Source organism: Canis lupus, chromosome 21, assembly GCF_003254725.2.
Source record: "Canis lupus dingo isolate Sandy chromosome 21, ASM325472v2, whole genome shotgun sequence".
NCBI lineage: Eukaryota > Metazoa > Chordata > Mammalia > Carnivora > Canidae > Canis > Canis lupus.
Window position 1 is genome coordinate 821,749 of NC_064263.1, and position 22,419 is coordinate 844,167.

A 22,419-nucleotide genomic window follows, 5' to 3' on the forward strand; every position below is an offset into this window, starting at 1 on the left:
AGAGAGTATAATGCTAAGCAAAATAGAGAAAGACAAATACCATATGATTTCACTCATATGTGGAATTTAGGAAAAAAAACAAACAGAGGAAATAAAGAAAGTCAAATCAAGAAAGTCTTAACTACCAGAGAGCAAACTGCTGATTACCAGAAGGGAGCTGGGGGGAATGGGTAAAATAGGTAATGGGGATTAAGGAGACACTTACCATAATGAGCACTGAGTAATGTATAGAACTGTTGAATCACTATGTTGTACACCTGAAGCTAATATAACACTGTATATGAACTATACTAGGATTAAAATAAAAAACTTAATAAACAAAAAAAAAGAAAACTTTTTTCTTTAAGATGGGGCCAATTATGGAGCACTATTGATATGTTATTCTTTAGCAAAATATCTCTAAAGGTACAGCTTGAGAAATAGTTTAGTTCTACTCTTACCTGAATAATATTTATTTAATATTGATGGTAGATATTGTTATTCTTAAAATGAATGAATTTCCAAAGTCTTAAAATTTCAAGAAAAGAATACTTTCAAGCATATTTTACAACCAGAAAAGCATTTGTCAACTAATTCTTTAGTTTTTGTACTTAGTGCTTTTTTTCATTAAGAAGTGTCAAACTTTCCTTCTTTATTGAATTACATGCTGATCTCATTTGCAGCATCTATACTCTGAAAACAGTAAAGTAACCACAAAGTACTGAGACTTTTTCATGTTAGGTTTATAAAGATAATTTCAGAACTACAGTCACAGAATAGTTTTACTCTTCATTTCATGGCATATATTCTCTGCATATTCAGAGTATTGCCTTATTTTAGGATGCTAGATAGTTTTTATTACTCTTAGGCTCTTACTGAAAGCACAAATATTATGAGCACTTTTAATGGTTGACAGTCAAAACAAATTTTTACCTGAGTTTTATATTTTACCATCCTATGCTTCATTATTAGCTTCATCAGTTCAAAAATGCAAACACATCCTATGCAAAACTGAGTTTCCAAAGAACAGCTAGATAAACAGAATCCACCTGAATTACCAAGGCTATAAAGATGCCCTTCCCAAAGTGGCAAATGAATCAAGACTAATACTGGTTTCAAATACCAATTGAGAGAGAAGTTACAGATGGAAATTGATTCCACTTTTGAGAGGACTCAAATGTCAAAAAGGAACACAGAGATCTAAAAACACCACAATGATATGTAGTAAAATGGTAGAAGGGATGAACATAAAGATAAAAGCTGTTCTGCACTCCTAACATGATGAGCTTATATGATTAACTCAAGACTTAAAAAAGAGGTCTAAACTTTGCCATCACTGGAATATAATTTTGAATTGAAACAAATAAAATTTCAGACATGTCACTAGGCAGAAAACATGATGTTGTTCTCAGGTGAACCATATGCTTGAGTCTAGAATACTGTTAAGTGTTCATGTATATCCTAGAAGTCATTAAATCACTAGTAAAATAGTGTTATGTTGGTAAGACATGATAAAAGAGATAAGAGGTAAGATAACAGTCTGAGCAAGAGATTCAAAGTTCCACTAACATATTTTATTTTATTTTATTTTTTATTTTTTTAAAGATTTTATTTATTCATGAGAGACAGAGAGAGAGGTAGAGACACAGGCAGAGAAAAGTAGGCTCCATGCAGGGAGCCCGACATCGGACTTGATCCCAGGTCTCCAAGATCATGCCCTGGGCTGAGGGCAGGCGCTAAACCACTGAGCCACCCAGGCTTCCCCCACTAATACATTTTAGGCCTTGATGTAATAAAACGTTTAAAATTACATGCAAAAATATTAAATTCTGAGGACCTGGAAAGCCCATCGACTAGTCTGAGACAGGTAAAGAAAAGGACTTCAGTAAATGTTAGATTGAGGAATATTTAGAAAACTTTACTCATATAAATTGGCAACACCAAAATGTCCACCCCACTGCTTTAGGGAGCTTATTTCTGGAAAGTACATTCAATCCGGTGCCTCCATTAGTTAGAGTTTCTTTTTATTGATGGCCCATGCTATGCATAATCTTATCTTTTCAATAGAGCTGTGATTCTCCTTGGGTAAAGAGATTTGAGTTTCCAAGAATGTGGAAAAACAATCAGAAATAAGTGGAATTTGGATAAGCTGACTTTATGTCCACATAGTAAGACTTTTTGAAATCACTACACAATTTTACTTCTAATTTATTTAAAATGTTTAGAATGCTTAAAAAGATACTAATGTCAGCATTTATAAGCCAATTTACTAGATTACAGAAGATACCACTGGGTTTAGAAAGATTATATTAGCTAGAATCAGGAACTCGTCTTATTAGGGTACTGCATTTGGGAGAATAAGATTTACTAGCTTTGTAGTTATATCTTGATATGTCTAAAAAAAAATTAAAAAAATAAATAAATAAAAAAGTTTCATTAATTAAATGTAAAAATGGGGAAATTCTACCAAGTTTATGAAAAAACATAAAGTGAAAATGACATTTAAAAAACTTGGGACACTTATACATAAAATAAGATCTGTACATAAAAATAGGATGGAAGAAAAAATATAGCTTAAGATAAAATAATAAAAATAAATCTTAAAACTAAGGTTAAGATCTATAGCTTTAAGCACTACATATTAATAAAGCAAACATAATATTCTGTTCTATGATCAAAATCTCCCCTTGAGAAATAAAAGCCTACTGGCACTAAGAACAACAATAAGAGCAAATGTGTGCTGAGCACACATACCTCATGGAAGGCCCATATTGAGTACTAAGGAGAAGGGGACAAGAGTTCTGTTGGGTCACAAGTTACTCAGAGAACTAAGTAGGATAGTAAAACACTGTATCAAAAGGAAAAATGTGAGAAGTGACTACACACATGGATTCTAGGATAGCTATTTTTCTGAAAAACACACCATTTTATAATTACAAATGGTGGCACAGTTATGTGTCAAGTGGCTACCGGAAAGCGGATTTCTGGAAGAGTCTTTAAGGCACAAAGAATCAGATTCCCCCCTCCATTACAGTATGACTACATGTGGTAACTTTCTTATTCAAATTTCCTAGTTATGATAGAAACTCTATTCCCAGAAGTGCGTTAAACATCAAATATATTTTCACTGACATCACCATGTTCCCATTTAAAGCCCAATTCAATACCATATATAGTTTCAATTGTTTTCTAAGGATTCATCTTTGAGTAGGTTCATTTGAAGTTGAAAGAACTATCTTTATAGTATATATGAAAGATGAAACCAGTATTAGAAAACACATTTCAAACTGTACACAAATGCAAAATATTCAACATATTGTTCTTTAGGTAATTGTTTAGAATGAACATTTGGTACTTACCTGTTGGTTAATATTCTGTGATTAGATACATATTTTATACTAATCACTTTCCTTGATTTGGAATAAATAAATCCAAGAATAAAAACTGGAAATAGTTTTTTAAGTCTTTAACATTAAGAGTATTTTAAATCATATTTTTTCTTTTGATAATCTCTGAAATTAATTACTAGAGAGCATTTCATTCAGTTAAAATAATAGACTTTTTCATATACTCAATATCTATGACTCTCAAAGGAACACCTTCCTAGTTTTTATCTTTACTCCATTCTAAGTTGCATTTTGTTAGCAATTTAAAAATCAGGGTTACAATTAAGCCTATTTTAAAAATAAATTTAGACATCATAAGACAAAATCAATTGACTTAAATAAAGCTTGAAATTGCTTTAGAAGATATACACATAACCTTAGAAACAAATACACAAACTAATTTTTAAATGTCAAATAATCTGATCACACAGAGTACATAAAAAAGAAAATATCCTAAAGGTAAAAGGTGACAAAAAGGTGGCCAATGATTAAAGAAGGTTTAGAAATTGATGGAAAACACATAAAATGTGTTTATTAAGAATATTTTAATACTAAGGATTCAGTGATTCTACAGTGAGACAACAGGTTTTCTTTTATATCCCATGTGTTATGACAATGCCTTTATACATCCCACTTTTAAGTACAATCTCCTAAAACCAGCACAAATTATTCATGTCTTCAGTCTTGTCACTGGAATAGGGAAACTAAAATAAAGCAGCTCTCTACTGCCATTAAAAATATTTTTAAAAAATCAAACTAAATATCAACTGCTTCAAATTTTTTCCTGGGATAAAGCCAGGTACATATCTATGAGTAAATAAACACCAAATAAATAAAAATTAATTTTAGTTAGTATCTGAGAAACTTCTTTGAATGGAAATTTTAAACTTGCTGAACTGTCAGATCAATGATATGTTACTACTATTTTCCCAGAATTAACTCTTAATATCACATAATGCCTTAGTGATTAAAAAAAAGTGATAAAATTTTAAATAATTATTAAAACAACTTACTTTCTTCTTTCTTGCTAATAATGGCAGGCAGGGTGTAAATCTAAAAAACAAAGGAAATCTAATCAGTCAATGACCTTGCACAGAAGCAGGGTGATGTTGGACAATGATACACAGAGAAAGTATCTTGATTTCAGGGTTCTACAACTGGTGCGTCCATAGGGCCAACTCCCAATCCTATCAACCTACCTTGCTTCCCACTTCTTTCCATCATGGCTGTCCCCCTTCCACATGATTTATGTATCTCATTCTATTACCGGACTGATGCACAATATATATATCTCTTTTTCAGGAAGGATCTGAGGATGGATTTTGCCAGATTACTCCTTCTACAAATTAACTCCTTAGTGTTTTGTTCTCAACATGTACAATCCTAACTTCTTTCTGAGCTATCATATCATCTAAATTTGCTCTAGGTGAGGGCTTACCTCACAACTTAGTGGCAAAGAGTCATTTTGTTTTAATTTTTAATTTGTAAGTGGCTGATATTTTTGTAAGCTATAATAAAATAAAAACATAATAAACATTATAAGGAATAGATGCAGAATCCAATTTTTGTATTATTAAACTCAATAGATATAAAATGACTTCTCCAAATTGCTGTAAAGTTTTCCAGATACTTGATCATAATTTCTGTACTCATTTTATTGTGGACTGGTAACAATTTGAGGGGTGGCCTCAAAGTCCAGCTGTGTTTTGCATAGGTACTTTGCACAAGGTTTTTCATAGATTCTTTAACAACTAAAGGATAGTTTCAAAGGACAGAATAGGGCCTTCTCATTTCCTTACGTGTTCATACCTCCAACTGTTCAGTGCAGTGTTCTTCACAAAGAACAAACAGTAATCGATGATTTATTCCCTTTTTTACATAAGCCTCCCTAATAATTTTAAGTAAATTTTCATGCCCACATTGAAATAATTATTAAAACAGTGGAGATATAGATGGAGGGGAAAATGTCAAGCTAGAAGGCCATTTTACCAAATGAGACTTTTTAAAAAAGATTTATTTATTTATTTGGGGGGAAGGGTCAGAGGGAGAGGGAGAGAGAGAATCACAAGCTGACTCCCTGCTGAGCACAGAGCCCACGTGGAGCTCTATCTCAAGACGTGAGCTGAAATCAAGAGTCGGACACTTAAATGACTGAGCCACCCAGGCACCCCATCTAATGAGACTTTCAAACAATGATATAGAGCACAGGATTAGTTCTTACCCTGAACCTTTGCTCATCAGACTGATCATGAAGCCTAGCACAGGCCATGCAAAAAGTGGGGACTCAACTATTACGTGAATAAAATAATCCGATCAGCAAAGCCAAGTTAGCGATAAGTAATTTGTTAAAAAATAATTTTAGGATTTTAAATCAGTCCTGGAAGTCCCCCTGAGAAACAAATTAGAAATTTGAAACAAATTAGTGTTATGTGCTAGTGAGTGAGACAACACTAGAAAAACAGTTTCTACTCCTCTGATTTGCAATCTTAATATCTTCAAATATACTACAGACATAAAAAGAAATTTCAGATGTACTTTGTAATTAGAATAATAAAACCTAAATTATAGAATATGCCACATTCTTACCGGTTCTTTCCCATCCATGGCTTCAAGCCAGAGTTTCCGATTAGCTTCTGAGAATGCCTGCAATGTGATGATTCCATGCCTATTAAAAACAAATATTTTATATATTCAGTGTATTCCTGTTATGTCTTTACACATTTATTTTTTTTGTATTCTTAAAGATAAAATTTGAAGAAAAAGCAGAAAAGAAAAAACTGAAAAGAGAAGAATTTATAAAATGAATTTATAAAGAATTTATAAAATGAAAAGGAAAAGACTGATTTATAGTTACCTTTTAGAAAAATCCCTGTGGGGACATATACACATATACACACACACAAACAAATATATTTTTTTTAATTTTAATGGTTTGCAGGTAGTAAAATCATTGATTTAGGTATGACTGCCTTAAGAAGGCTAGTTTCAAACTATTTCCTCTGAAATGACCAAAAAAGATGACAAACTTACATTCACCAAAGTTCAGAACCACCTAAATATTCTACAACATGAGAATGATTAAAATTATGACCCCAATATAGTACCATCTGGTCACAAAAATAATTATAATAAGAATATAGTAATATAAAAGTTTCATACCATGATTAATTAAGAAGTCACTAAAACCATAGTGTTCATCTACACCATGATCACAATATTAAAATTAATTCACTTAAAAACCAATCTTTCCCATGTACCCACCCTGAAATAGTTACTTAAGGACGTACTTCAGGAGAGAAAGAGCAAGCAGAGGGAAGGAGGAAAGCATTATAAGATAGAAAAAACCCAAAATGCAGAAACAGTTAAATTAACTTAGTTAACTATGCAGATTGTCCAGATAATAAATTTAAACAGGAAATTAGAAGACTCTAATGAAGAGGTACATTGAGGAGGAAATTTCAGTTAAATATTGTATGATTGAAAACTGGCATGACTTATAACTGCAATGAAGGCATATCATCTCTTGTGTAAACAGGAAAACAGATGACAGGAAAAGGAAAATCATATATGAAGATCAAGACCATTCAGTCTTAGAGAATCTAGGTGAGTATCAACAAAAAATAATAAAATAACAATATTTGTTGGCTGTTTATTATTACTAGGCACTATGTTATAAGTGCGTTTCCATTTTTTTAATCTCATTTAATCCTTGCAGGAACCCTTTGAGGTGGGTACTTATTATCCTTATTTTATGGGTGAGACAACCAAAGCACAATTTAACAATGTGCCCCCGGGGTAAAGAACTAAAAAGTGCTGAAATTAAAAAAAAAAAAAAATTATTAGCATGTTGGCATCTGTCTACATAGAAAATCCAGAAATTACTACCATAAAACTATTAAAATCAATAAGAAGCTCAACAACTATGCTAGATATAGAATGATATATTAAGAAGATCAATAGCCTTTTGATACGAGTCTCAACCCATTTAGAAAAAATATATATATTAATGAATTCTATCAAAATTGCCATAAAGACACTCAAGAATAAATCTTAAAAAAGTAAAATCTTCAAAGAGAGTTCAACTTTCCATCAATTAATTAATAACTTTAATGCCACTCCAGTCAAAAATCCCAAAGGATTTTTTTGGAAAAGAAGGGAAATTTAGTAAGTAGATCCATAAAATCTAAGAACACAGTGCCAAAATATTTAACACAATTTTAAAGAAGCATAAAAAACAGGGGTCTTGCCCTACTAAGTAGTTACAAGCTACATATATGTAAATGTTAGTATATATGAGTATATGTAGTATGCATTTAATATAGTGCACACACACACAAAGCTAGAGTATTCAGAAAAGTATGGTTGTAATGCAGGGGAAGAAAAATAGATCATGGAATACAACACAGATCAAGAAGTATACACATTCTTATGTAGTTTCTGTTCTTCTTGTATAGATACAAGAAAAAAAAGTAGAGCTAAAATCCCCCACTAGATTATAAACTCGCATGCGCAACGTTTATGTCTCTCCCAATATCCTGTGGCTAAGAATGTCCAGAATGGTGCTCTGCACAGAGCAGGCACTGAATTTCACTGGCTGAAGGAAACTTATGGCACTCTCAGCTGTGTCTTAATCCTACTTGGAAGCAAGGGCACCAGACTTCCAAAGTGTACAACAAGGCTTATCCAGGAGTGGTGAACAATATTGTCAGGGTCATACACAGTGACAGAACTCAAGTCCAGCACACAGCCCCTAATCTAGTCATTTATGTCGATTCCCCATATTCTCTGAGTGATGTTGCTTTTTGCTAGGATTCTTTGTCTGATTTACTTTTGAAAGCATCATGCAACATGTACTTGTTGAATAAATACATAAAAGAATGAAATAAATATGTACACTGGCTTTAAAGATTGAAAAACAAGTACTTGTGTGTTGTTTCATATTTACATCTAAACCTAGAAACAAATACTTTAGTTTATTAAAAAATATAAAGTGAAAAGAAAACCTCAAACCTTTCAACTACTTCTATGTCAAAGCAGAATCGTTTGTCAATTGAATCTGTCTTTCGTCGGATACAAGATTTCAATTTAAACATTTCTGGTGAACCAGTAACGAGGCCATTCTGAAACAAGAAGGAGATCATATTATTGACACGATGACAAGGGCAACTGGAAAATATTAAATATGTCAACTAAGGTTGCTGCATTAAATGTTAACTTTGAGTACAGGTTATGTATAAGGGTCATAATCAAATCTTTACCTCTGAATACAGACTTTTTGTCTAATGTTAACTGCCCAATTATAATACAATTACAATACAATTAATAAATTAATAACATATACTCATTTTAATAGAAGAATTCTGTGACATGCCTGTCTAGTAGTCTTAACATATTTACTTACGTCAAATTGCACCACAATGTACATTCTGTAGGACTTCAGATTTAGAAAAAGTATGAAATCACAGTTACCATAATGTCACAGTTAGATATACAGAATGCCTGTCAGTATACAACACTGTGGCTTTGGCATCAAAACGCTCTAAATTGCTAAGAGATTAGGACTGTTCTTTGTGCGCAAGTATGTGTGCACACACAGTGTGTGTTTGTGCATTAGAGCCTTATAGTACTAAATGATAACTGGCCCAAAGTCTCAGGAGAGCTACAAAAATAATACATTTCTAGTATTTACTTATTGTAAATATGTTGCTATCATACACACTGCATGACTGCTTTGCTGGTAACCAACTGCTACCCTGCAATTAAAACTATAACTATTTGGATAGGATCCAACATAAGCTCAAGTCATAAGAATTCTCTTCTATATCCGAGATACCAGTCACCTTAAGGGGAATATTTACCTATGGTCTGGTTAATTATACTATCTTTGGTTACGAAGATCATAGATTTATTGACAGAACTTTGGCTTGGGTCTGTTTGCTAACAGCTCACTGACTGCCACATACCTGACTTTCAGGCAACATCTTGTCTTATGAAACTTTTAAAGCACACACTAGGCATGATTATAGCACTTAACTTCTCATGATGGTAGGAATTGAAGGTTTCTTTTACTCTTGTATGTTCTCCTTTGTATTATGTCTTTCCACTTTAATTATTAGGCTCTATTGAATGCCCAAGCACAATAAGTTTCAGCTGATGTATTTGAGCACATATCTTAGTTAGATCAGCACTTACCTCTGCTATGATCTATAACACAAATTAGCTGGATGAGTCACTTACTTTCAACCACCTTGATTTTCTAATCTGCTAAAATAAGGCTGGACTAAATAATCTTTAGGATAACTCTCAGCTCTAGGATTCTTAGATGATGGTCCCAATTACCTGATTTTTAAGTTCATTTGCCATATTCACATCATAATTCACAAAAAGATTACATACTATGAACAATAAAGGTGTACTCTGTAGCAATTCCTTATATAAAGTACACTTTATTCTATACTGTTCACTAGCCATGCAAGACATTCAGTGACCAATTTACTTTTGGAGTAAATGGGCATCAACTGATTTCTTCTGAGAAACTTTGCTGGTCAGCACTTCAGTAAACAATACACAGTACAGAAGAGGAAGTGGCAAGCAGGGGCAAAAGGCAGCCTCCCACAGAGGTGACTTGGAGAAAGATGCAGAGTCCTTAAGCCTGGTTCAGCCGCTAGGAGTCTCTACTGAGCTGCCAGCCAAGTAGCAGCATAAACAACTCCGCCAGGGATGTGAGAAGTCACCTCTGTGGTCTACTAAAGGTTCCCTACATTTAACTCAACTGAATATTAAAAATATTCCAGGGTAAGGCAAAGGAAAATGCTTGCCTCTCTTTTTAAGTCATCAAGATCACTGAAGTTAAAGAAAACTTACTGACTTTGCAATTTTTAAAATTTGTTTACATGTTTATTAGAAAAGCAAGCAAATATGACTTTTTTTTTTTTTTAACTTCCATTACTTTACTAACGAGCTCAGTTTAAAAAGAAAAAGGAAAACTCACCATTTTCCCACTGGATTTCATTTCTGAAACACTCATTGTAAATGTTTTACTTCCCTTATCGTATGTACAATAATGTTTAATCCATGTAAAACCAAGAGGTCCTGTTGTAAGGAAACAAACATTAGGTTGTAAACAAATGATTTGTGACTATGTTGTACAGTTTTTGATGCTATGATACACAACTGACCATCTCCACAGGCCATGCAATACTGTGAGAAAGGCCAGTGTAGAGGGAGAGAGTTGTATGGAATTGAATGTCTGGGAATCAAAGTTGGCTTTACTTGCTTGCAACGCTGATACTGCCTTGTAACTCAAGAGTCACTTTAGATCTGAATTTCAGTTATCTCCTCAGTAAAAGTGGCATACTTTACTTTCCAAAGACGTAGCAAGAAAGAGAAATTAGCCTTTGTTACAATAACTGATCTCCTTACTTCTAACCCTTGTCCTTTATTTTTAAAACTGTAAGACATACTCTACTAAAAATCTAGCCAGTTCATTTCATCCACTTTGCTCCAAACCCTCCAGTGGCTTCCCATTTCACTCCAGGTGAACACCAAAGAGCCTATTTATTATATGCAGAGCCTCACGTGATCTGGCCCCTCATTACAGATCTCACTACACATCGTACTACCTTCTGCCTCATGTCCTCTGCTCTAGCAACACCGCACTGCCGCCTTGCTGGTCTGTGAACACCGGGGATGCACTGTCGCCCCACACATGTGGACATTTTGTTCTCCTGGCCTGGACTACTTTTGCTCCAGACATCTGTTAGGCTTGCATTGTTACTTCCTCCAGGTCTCTTCCTAAATGACATCTTTATAATGCGGCTCTTCCTGAAGAGATAGCTAACACCGCATCACTCTCACCTCAGTATTTCTTATCTCTTTCTTGCTTTGTTTTCTTCCTAGCAGTTATTACTGTCTAAAATAGGATACATTTTACAAATTTATTCTATTTATGGTCTGTTTCTGCCACTGGACTCTTAGGCTGTATGAGAGCAGGAACATGTGTTGTTCTGTTTAGTAGTACATTCTTAATCCTTAGAACAGGGCCAGACATTAGTTGTTGCTCAATAAATTCTTGACAAATGAATGAAGGAAAGATTCACTCATTTTTCTCTCTAAGACTTAACTTAGCCTTGGAATTATGTCCTCTTACCACCTATCTGGGAAAAAAAAGCAAACTCAAATAACTCCTTAAAGTGAAAATAACTTTTACTTTTCATTTTAAAAGAAAGTTACATATGTGTAATGCTCCTTTTTCCCCCTGTAAATACTGTGCAACTCTTTCCTATAGCATTTCACATTATTCTCCTGTATTCTCCTTAAGGAACTAGATGCTACTGCTTCACCAGGGAATAGGGATGCATGGTGAGTTCAATTTTTCCATGACCAAGGTAGAAGACCGTCAGTTTTCCCACAGGGAAGCCATTTATCCTGCATCCAAACACCGCAGTGGGCTGAGAGGGTTGAAAATGGAGTTTGTTTTCTATACAAGTTCTCCATCTAGGGTCCCATCCTGCCTAACACTAGCATCTTTCTAGCAACAATTACATACAATATTATTGCTGGTGTGGTTTCATAACCATATATTTAAAAGTAAGACATCGTAAAAATGCACTACTTGAGAAAAGTGTGTCCTTAGGCATTTGAATTTTTTTCTGTAATAACAGTGCCCTTCATGTCATATTTAGCTTTAAAATACTTAACCTCAGATCTCAAAATTACAGGATACAGCTATATACTTTGCAATCACAAAGGATTATTATAATAAACTTCAATTTTGTTTTAGGGCCATTTCAACTATAGTACTTAAGCATACTTGTTGATAATTCTGTCACAAGTAAAAATACTTAAAGGCTTAGAGCTGATTAGTGGAAAGTGACTGGATGAAAATCCTTATAGTGACTTTATTACTTAGGAAACAATTTACAAAGCAATATCAGCAATAATTTTTAAATAAAGCTGTGCAAGGCTCTGATGACATTTTAGACCAAGTTGTTTTTTTCTTGTCTACACCTTAAGTTCAGAACATCATGCATTTAATCTTCAAGTTTCCTATGCACACATGATATTTCCTTTAAAGTTGCTTGTCACTAGGCCAGAGCAGATGTTCTCAGATAAGAAATTCCTAAGTCCTCAAAAAAAGGGTGGGAAAATAAAATTTTATTATATATCTAAAGCTGCAAGATAAAACAAGTTTAGGGGCACCTGGGTGGTGTAGTTGGTTAAGCATCCAACTCTTGGTCGGCTTAGGTAGTGACTTCAATGTCCTGGGATTGAGCCTGCATCAGGCTCCACACTCATTATGATGGAATCTGCTTGAATTCTCTCTCGCCTCTTTCTTTGCCCATCCCCTTCCCCCTGCATGCTCTCCTCTCCCTCTCTCTAAAATAAAGAGATCTTTAAAAAAATAAATAAAATAAAACAAGTTTAGTTATCTTACCCCGTAATCATCTGAGGTTGCTGAGATGATACTTGTGGAATGGGATTCTTCCCATAACATTCACTAAATATCTACTAAGCGCCCATATTTTATCTAGAAAGTTTTTAAGTCAGACATCATATGAGACTCATGCACTTCTCAACTGTGATGAGAAGGCAGGTTAACTCAGACATTATAAAGAGCATTTCTTGTATAAGAAAATGTAGCCTAGGGCAGCCCTGCTGGCTCAGCAGTTTAGCGCCACCTTCAGCCCGGGGCGTCATCCTGGAGACCCGGGATCGAGTACCACGTTGGGTTCCCTGCATGGAGCCTGCTTCTCCCCTCTGCCTGAGTCTCTGCCTCTCTCTCTGTGTGTCTCTCATGGATGAATAAATAAAATCTTAAAAAAAAAAAAAGAAAAGAAAATGTAGCCTAAGAGCTGGAGATGAAACTACTTTCTCCATCAATAGGGCATGTGATTTAACTGTTCTCTTTGGAGGAAGAAAAAGTTCTCAATAGTTGTTTAAAGAATCTAATGAGATAAATATAAATTGCATGGAACAGTAAATGTTCATGGTAAGTATTATTCTCTATTGAGAATAGAGACATTTTACATATATCACCTCTATTCTTATAACATCATTACTAGATAGGTATGAATAGCTTTCTTTTATAAACAAAGATACTGAAAAAAATAATAAACAAAGATACTGAGCTAAAAAATTGTCCAGAATCACCCAAAAACAGATGACAGGCATGGAATTCCAATATAGGTCTAACTTTGGAACCACATTCTTCTTATTTAGAATGAAGTCTATTAACTACTCTACAATCCAGTAATTGCACTACTAGGTATTTACTCAAAACATACAAAAATACAGATTCAAAGGGGTACATGCACCCCAATATTTACAACAGCATTATGAACAATAGCCAAACTATGGAGAGAGCTCAAGTATCCATCAACTGATGAATTTGTAAAGAAGATGTACCCTATATAAACAATGGAATATTATTCAGCCATCAGAAAGAATGAAATCTTGCCATTTGCAATGACGTGGCTGAAGCTAAGTATATTATGCTAAGTGAAATAAGTCAGTCAGAGAAAAACAAATACCATATGCTCTCACTTATGTGGAATTTAAGAAAGAAAACAGACATATAGGAAGGGGGGAAAAAGGAGAGAGAGAAACAAACCATGAGATTCTTAACAATAGAGAACAAACTGAGGGAGGTAGATGGAGGAGGGGCTAGATGGTGATGGGTATTAAGGAGTGCACTTGTGATTAGCACTAGGTGCTGTATGTAAGTGATGAATCACTGAATTCTACTCCAGAAACCAACATTGTACTGTGTTTTAACTAAAATTTAAATTAAAAATAAGTAAGTAAATAAATAAATAAATAAAATGAAGTCTATTAGAACACAATGTAATGTATGCCTAGAAGTGCGTAAAAACCACATATCCTGATAAAGTGGAGCTCTATGTCCAAACTGCAATGATCTGCTACTACCACCCTATCACATCCATCTCTGTTTATCACTCAATTTACAGTTCTGATATTTATTATTGATCACTGGTTACTAATTGCATGAGTTTGTTTTATGCCTTCCACTACAGAATAAAAACCCTGGAGCCAAATTCTTTGTCTCATCTTCTATTCCCCATAGAACTTACTCATTTGGTGATGGCAACAGCATAATCAATATGTTTTAGTGAACTGGTCTGATTTTCTTATAAACACTTTCAAAGATACCAAGTGGAAAGGGGCTTTGGATATTTGTCCCTCATATAAAAATAATTCCAAAGGGGTATAAATCCATCCATTTCTCTTTTCCAATCCCTAGACAATACAAGTGAGGAGATGGTGAATAGGAAAAGAAAGGAGGATGGGATTATAATAGGGCATGAGAGCATTTTTGAAGGTGATGAATGTATTCACAGTGGTGATGGTTTCACAGGTGTGTATATAATGACAAAACTTAACAAATTATATGTTTTAAATATTTGCAATTCATTGTATGCCAATTGTACATCACTAAAGCTCTAAAAACAAAGCAGGTAGATATAGAAAAAAAATTGAGATGAAATAATCTTAGGAGTAGGAGGTCAACATCAAGGAGAGGATGCTAAAGAGAGAGGGAGAGTCCAACTGTTCAAGCCTCAAAGGCCACACAACATGAAGGGGCCGTCAGAAGAAGGGCACAACAAGCCAGCATCTAGAGGGATGTGCCAGAAGCTCTGTGGAGGATGGATTACTAGACAGGCAAGCGTAGAGGCAGAAAGAGAGCAATTATGAGGCCAAAGAAAGACTGTGGAGATGAGAGAAGGTAGACGTTCAAAAGTTATCAAGGAGATAAAATGGACAGAGTTGGCCCCAGGTTACAGGAGATACACTGGAGTAAATGATACACCTCCAGTTTTTAGCCTAGAAAGGTGGGTGGTATCACTTAGAAGGATAGCAAATTTCGGAGGAAAGGTCATTGCACAAAGGGCTTTAAAATTAGCTCAGATCCCCTCCCCCCCTCCCCCCCCAAAAAAATTAGCTCAGACTGACCCAGAGGAAGTCACATATCTTAAAACACAAGATGCCAACATCGGATGGGTGCATAAAACACTGCATTTTGTGTACCCATGCGGTCCCCAAGTTATTAAAGGGCCTATGCTTATAGTTTGAACCAAATGTCCAATAGCTGTAGAATAAATAAACTACAACACTGTCCAATGGATGGACTCCCAAGTACCAAATAAACAGGATATACATTGATACAAAATAATTTTGCTAGGTAATCCAAAGCTTTTTTTCTTTGGAACAAAATATCACATACGCACAAGGATTTTAGCAACTATGTAACATTGAGGGATAAAAAATAACAAACAAACTCAAGAAATAAAATATTACTGGGACGCCTGGGTGGCTCAGTCTGCCTTTGGCTCAGGGTGTGATCCTGAGAGTCCTGGAATCGAGTCCCGCATTGGGCCTCCTGCATGAAGCCTGCTTCTCTCTCTGCCTGTGTCTCTGCCTCTCTCTTTCTGTGTCTCTCATGAATAAATAAATAAAATAAAAAAAAAGAAATAAAATATTACTGAGTCTTAATATTAAAAAAAGCTCTAAGAAAGAGGATAGTACCTCCTCTGCCACATGCATTTTGAATAAGCCTCTTTATCAACACATTTTTCTGCTCAGCAAAATATTTTATTGATGCAAGATATAAGCTCCTCTCAATGTACCCTCACACTGAGGTTTTCAAACCTGAAACACTCATTCAAAACAAGTATTTAAAAATTTCCTTAGTGTTTTGAGTTAAATTTATATACCTTGTATATAAATGACCAATGAATTATTTTTTTTTCTTGAAATTATAATGAAAGTGGTTTATTATGATCTAATTACAGAATAGCTAGGTAGGTCATTAGATTTATTTTAACATCCAAAAACAGCAGACTGGTCAAAGTCAATACTGATTAAGAGAAAATCCTCAAACCCAGATTTCCTGAACCAGGAGCCCTCTATCATCTAATCCAAAGAGTAATAAATATTTGCTGAGTCTGTTAGATCAAATCATTATTCGCTTGTATACTGCTATTCAATAAATGAGCATCACCTGAGCATGGCAAATACAAAATATGCTGGCATTTTAATAATTACATTGCATTATGTCAAAAACTTTCGCTGCTAACCCAGTATCTCCAGCTTTCCCATCTTGATCCTTGCAGTTGAAAGAGTTAAAGTTTTATATTATAGTTATATCTTACTAACTAACCAAAACAACTTCATTAATGTATCATCTACTGATACAGAGACCTCAGAGCAGTGCTCTCTCTCCATGTGTTTTTTGTGTCCCAGTATATGAGAATAGTACAGAAAGTAAAAATAAGCATTTCAAAACTTTTACAATGATTTGGCATTACTGCAAAATCCAAGCATATGATTTTGTTTTACAAAGACATAGGTCCATCATGGATTGGAAATAAAAACTGTTCCTTTACCACAAACAGGATGAGACTAATACATTAGAGCATATCTGGTTTGAAATAGTTAATTTAGTCAGATTGGTTCCACTCAATGCAAGTATCATGCAGAAAGAATCCTATTTATACAAAATTTAAAGGCTTTTTATTAATTTTTGTGAGAAAAACTTTCTTAGTGTGAGGCAATTATTATAGTGCCCTATTGTGTCTGATGCTTATTTCCTGACCTCAGGAAGTCAAGAGTGCCAATTTGACATTACATAATTGCCGGTTTTATTCCTGAAAACTGATAGAGCATAGAATTAAAAGAAATAATCCTGTAGGAAGAGAGAAAAGTTTTATTATAGTCACTAGGATGATTCATACTGACAAAGGCTTTGAATTTCAATTTTCCATGAAAGTTTAAATTGAGGTTAGCTATTACAATGAAATTCTAAAACTGAACTCATGTTACCGTATCATCTGTGAAGGTTGTTAAGTTCCAAGTTCAATAATATGCCAACTTGGAGATCCTGATGGCGAAATGTGGATAAACTTCCTCACTCTGATGGTGGTAGTGGGAGAGCAGACTAAATATGATAAAGCTGTAAGGAATTGCAGTCTTCCTATTTGAAGGAAAAACACTAACCAAGTCAAATCTTAAAGAAACAAAATATTAATCTTAAGAGTCATTAGGGTATGTCTTTGTGACTCACGTTTCTCCTGGACATAAAGGTAGCCTTCCATTGTCCACTGGCTGGGTGGTCTGTAATCCTGGTTGGCAGATTTCATTCTTTGCATCAATCGCTCTACCTCTTGTCGAGTACTTTCAAAATTATTCCTTGTCTTAAGTAAATAGAAACAACAATTTCATTTATTGTTTCCTATCGGTTTCGAGGAACTTCCAGTCTCAAGTTTCAAAACCACAAGTGGTTCAAAGGATAACCTTGTTCTCTCAGCACTACACACCACATCCCATGACCCTATATACTGAGACCTATGGTCTGGTTTTGATTTGCTTTCAACTTTTCTGAATGACCTTCTGCATGTGTATATTTTATTCCTATTTCCTATTGTAACATTATTACTTAGGGACAAATCAGAGCATTTAAAAATGTAATATTTAAGAAACAGAGTTTTATATTCACTAACATCTAAGGTTAAAAAAAAAACAGATGAATAGGGACTTATATTTTCTTTTGGAGAATAAAGACAAAATAAATTCCATACCTTTATGTGGCACTTAGCAAAAAAAAAAAAAAAAAAAAAAAAAATTCATCACCCATATTCTTAAAACTTTTAATAAGAAATATCACTTAGCTTGGTTTCCAGAAATAGTTACATGAGGTTAGTATATAAATTAACTCATAAAAATGAATAAGTTTATTAATTCTAACTTCTATTACAAAAAATAGTTCACCCACATTACAGCAAATTTACTTAAAGTGAGATATAAAAAGCAGGGCAGCCCAGGTGGCTCAGCGGTTTAGCGCCACCTTTGGCCCTGGGCCATGTTCCTGGAGATCCGGGATTGAGTCCCACGTCAGGCTCCCTGCATGGAGCCTGCTTCTCCCTCTGCCTCTGCCTCTGTCTCTGCCTCTCTCTCTCTTCCTGTCTCTCATGAATAAATAAATAAAATCTTAAAAAAAAAGATATAAAAAGCATAAGGCTTTTCTTGATCTCTTTTGCATTCAGGCCATATTATCTCAATAGTTTATTTAGAAGCAAGCAATATGTTTAGAAGTATAAATATCAGCACCACTCAACTCTAAAATTTGTTATGGCCCATAATAAAAGAACTGAATCCCAAAGTAAGTTAGGAAAATTTTAACTGCCACTTTTGCTACTTCTTAAGTTTTTTTTTTTTCAAATTCTTTTAAACATAAAGATCAGAAATTTTCCAATTCCTTACATTCCTCTTTTGTTCTTGAACTGTAGGAATCTTAATATAATTATAATGCACATGGAAATAAGTAATAAAATATTGTGACCTTAACAATCTTTCCTTTTAATATTCACTAAAAAAGTCCAAACTCATTCCATATTGAAAAACAATGTAATGACTTACATGTGAAACCAATTCTGTTAGAAAATCTAGAAGAAATAAAAAAAGCTAAAACACCAAACACAAGTAATAAATAAATCCAATTACCTATTTCTCATGGGACACTCCAACCCCATAGTTCTATTTACTGACAAAAATTCTCAACAAATAGACCTTTCTATTTGTCAGGTTTGATAATACAGGCATTTCTTCTGTTTTGTTTTTTAAATGTAAGTGATGCTTAGCATCTGCAAATTTGAATTTGTATAACTATGAAATCAGATATTAAAAGGATCAGACAACTTTACAACATAAACCCTAACAGAAATAGATAGGATGTTTATAAATCTCTATTAAACTTTAAAGCAATTGCTACAACTGCTTAAAAACCATTTAAATTCACTCTTAGAAAATTAAAATAGCATATATATTACATGCAATTTCAGAGAGGAAAAAGATATTCCTTCAGTGCTCATGTACAACCTTTTCATTTCACAAATATAAAAATGTTACCCTCTCAGAAAAAAAGACTTGCCTAAGGTCACCCAGTAAAATAATGAGAACATTAGATAAAGGCGAGTTTCCAACCTTCCAAGTACCTATTATCTATACCTCAGTAATATTTATTTTTGTGAAAGTTCCTAAATTTTTCTAACATATGAAGAATAGTTCTTTACTGGTATACTTTCAAACCAGCAGCTAGGAAAAAAAAACCCGTTTTAATATATTTATTAGATGACTTTCCTAAATTAGATAAGTTTTTTAAACACTCCAAGGTTTGGCTTGGTTATTGTTAGTTTCTCGTCAGCATCTGATTCACTAAGGAGAGGCAGTGAGAGGGCAGCCCAGGTGGCTCAGCGGTTTAGCGCCGCCTTCAGCCCAGGGCATGATCCTGGAGATCCGGGATCCAGTCCCATGTCAGGCTCCCTGCATGGAGCCTGCTTCTCCCTCTGCCTGTGTCTCTGCCTCTCTCTCTCTCTCTGTGTCTCATGAATAAATAAAATCTTAAAAAAAAAAAAAAAAAAGGAGAGGCAGTGAGAATAAGTATTGTCTTACATTCTGCAAGTTGAACTGAAGCTGTTGCTTATATGGTGCAAATTCCTGGGCGAGTTCATATCCCTCATGGTAAAAAGTAAATAAACCCTGAAGGAATGACAAAAGCTGCAAAAAATAGAGAAATGAAAGAAACCATGAAATGTGTTTAAAAAAAGATAATCATCAAACATAATAAAGTGGGAAATTATATTTCATTCTAAATCCTCAAGCATTTCAATTCCTTTATGTGGCAAAGCAGACACTTGAGTTATGAATGTGAAATCAACGACTAAAGTTAATTTTTACTTCCTTTTCGGTAAACAGTGACAGGGACAGTTGTTATATTAACTATTCTACTCTTTAAATGCATTGAAGAAATTTTCAGAAGAGACTATTAATAGGAACAAAGACCAACGTGAACATAGGTCCTATCCTAGAAGAGGGTCTAATTCAAATACAAAGATAAAACATGTACAGATGTGAGGAAGACTAACCAGTAAATTAGAGATAAGGAGTACCCAAGGGAAGAAGTAAGAATTTGACCAGACAAGAGGAATAGCACAAGGTGGCAGTACTGATCCAGGTGTTAAATAGACAAGAGTTTGGCAAGTAGTGGGAAGAACTGAAAACAGTAGAAAGAGTTGATCAAAAACTTGGAACTGGATACAGATTTTTCATATAAAGAGTTGGAATAAAATCTTCTTTAGGAAAACACAATGTCTATTAACCTTCTAATCCTAAACTCACATGTGCTTATTTATTATGGTCTTATTCATAAAGAAAGAATGGATCTCCATGGGCTTATAGGACATAGTCATTTATATAAGTTATAACTGAAAAAACAATTACATTTTTTCAACCTAATTCACTGGGATTTTTATTACAAACTTGTCCACCAATTTGATCTCTTCCTGCCATAAAGTTAGAAAATATTTTTCAGAAATGGCTAATGTTTTTCTAACTCAAATACCACATTATGTCTGTAAGCTATTATTTTAAACTAAAGAAGAAACACAATTTGAAATTTTCCTAAGTGAATAAACATCCCACAGTTTCCTCTGTCTGGGGAAACAGGGATTTAGCTAAGCACCAACTGGTATGTGTGTTATGTTTTCCAACAGATAAATACTCATTCTATCTGAAAACAATTACCTAATGCTTTTCTTCTATAGCAAGTCTTCTTATATAAGTAAATCTTCTTATATAAATAATTTCTTACAAAGTTATGCTCATGTCAGAAAGCATATACTATCAAATTGGTTTTAAGTTGTATATTTTAAACTCTCCTCTTCTCATTCAACAATTCCTGATACGTCAAAATATATTGTTTTCCAATTTTAGAATTAGTGTACACTGTCAATTTTATATCAATTGATAATTATTATCAAAACTACTCAATAGATTATTCTTTACTAAAATGATGCTATAATATATTTGTTGAATTATCCAATAATTTAAAATACATAGTCTGCATATATTGTGGCCTCATTAAAAAGAACTATAGCATTTAATTAATTGATATTTGGATATACAGATTTAGAAGTTTTCAGAAATACACTTTTGACGTATACAGACAACACTAGTCTTTGAAAGATCCAGATGATAGTTCATAAAGTTTGAAGGAGTATTATTTGATGTTTTAATGTCTATAACTGGTCCCCAGTTAAATTGTCTTGTTATTAACTGGATGTCCTACAAGGAGGGTGCTATCATCCTAAGTATACAGGATTTTATTTTTACTTAAACTTATAAAGAAGATGCGGTAAGAATATCTGAAGTAAGTCTTCTTGTAAAACACCAAATTCCCCCAAGATCTGTCTAAATAAATAAATCTATTGGTATTTTCTAACAGAATTTAGGTTCACTCAGTAGCAGACAATGCATGCTGAGCACCTAACTAGAGAAAGGACAATTTTGAGGAAAGTACAGAGAAGTTACCTATAAAGAACCTTCCACCTTTTCCTTTTGTTCTACATCCAGTTTGGAAGCAACTTTTGTTTTTTAAAAAGGACAGCGTGTATGAAATAGCTGCCTTTAGATGGCAGTAAAGTAAAACTTTTTTAGGTTTGAATCTATACTAGCTCATTTTATCCTCAACAAATTCCAAGATGCTAAATTAAGGTAACTTAATAGGACAGCCTGAAAATCTTTCAGAATTGCATTTCCTAGATGTAATTTTCTTTGTTCAATCTGCGTGAGTGGAGCAGTGTGGGAAAGACTACTGTCTCAGCTTAACCACAAGGTAAACCCGACCTTTAAAATAATAACAACCAACTAAAAACTACTGAAGAGACAAATTAAGTTTTTTTTTTCTTCAAATTAAGTTTTAATATTAAATCACTTTGGGGGCAACTGGGGGGCTCAGTCAGTTCAGGTCTTGATCCTGGGGTCCTGTGAAGGAGCCCCACCTCAAGCTCACTGCTCAGCCAGGAACCTGTTTCTTCCTCTCCCCCTCCCCCTGCTCATGTGCATGCATTTTCTCTCTCAAGTAAATAAATAAAGACCCCAAGATTATGACCTGAGCCAGAGATAGACACTTAACCAACTGAGCCACCCAGGCACCCCAAAAATATTATTTCATTTTTATCATCAGTAATAGCTTATATAG

General features: G+C 34.1%; 1 protein-coding gene across 8 annotated transcripts in view; it reads right to left on the reverse strand.

Moving 5' to 3' along the window:
• ARHGAP42 (Rho GTPase activating protein 42) overlaps positions 1–22,419 on the reverse strand; it is a 287,838-nt gene that overhangs the window by 52,912 nt on the left and 212,507 nt on the right. For 7 of the 8 annotated variants that reach the window (XM_025420939.3, XM_035703751.2, XM_025420930.3 and 4 more), the window contains 6 exons: positions 19,833–19,937; positions 17,449–17,578; positions 10,357–10,457; positions 8,376–8,485; positions 5,952–6,030; positions 4,379–4,418 (listed from right to left, as the gene is read on the reverse strand). In XM_025420939.3, the coding sequence (XP_025276724.1) occupies positions 4,379–4,418; positions 5,952–6,030; positions 8,376–8,485; positions 10,357–10,457; positions 17,449–17,578; positions 19,833–19,937 (565 nt within the window). The remainder of the gene's footprint in view (positions 1–4,378; positions 4,419–5,951; positions 6,031–8,375; positions 8,486–10,356; positions 10,458–17,448; positions 17,579–19,832; positions 19,938–22,419) is intronic. The other variant, XM_025420948.3, reaches the window with a different exon arrangement.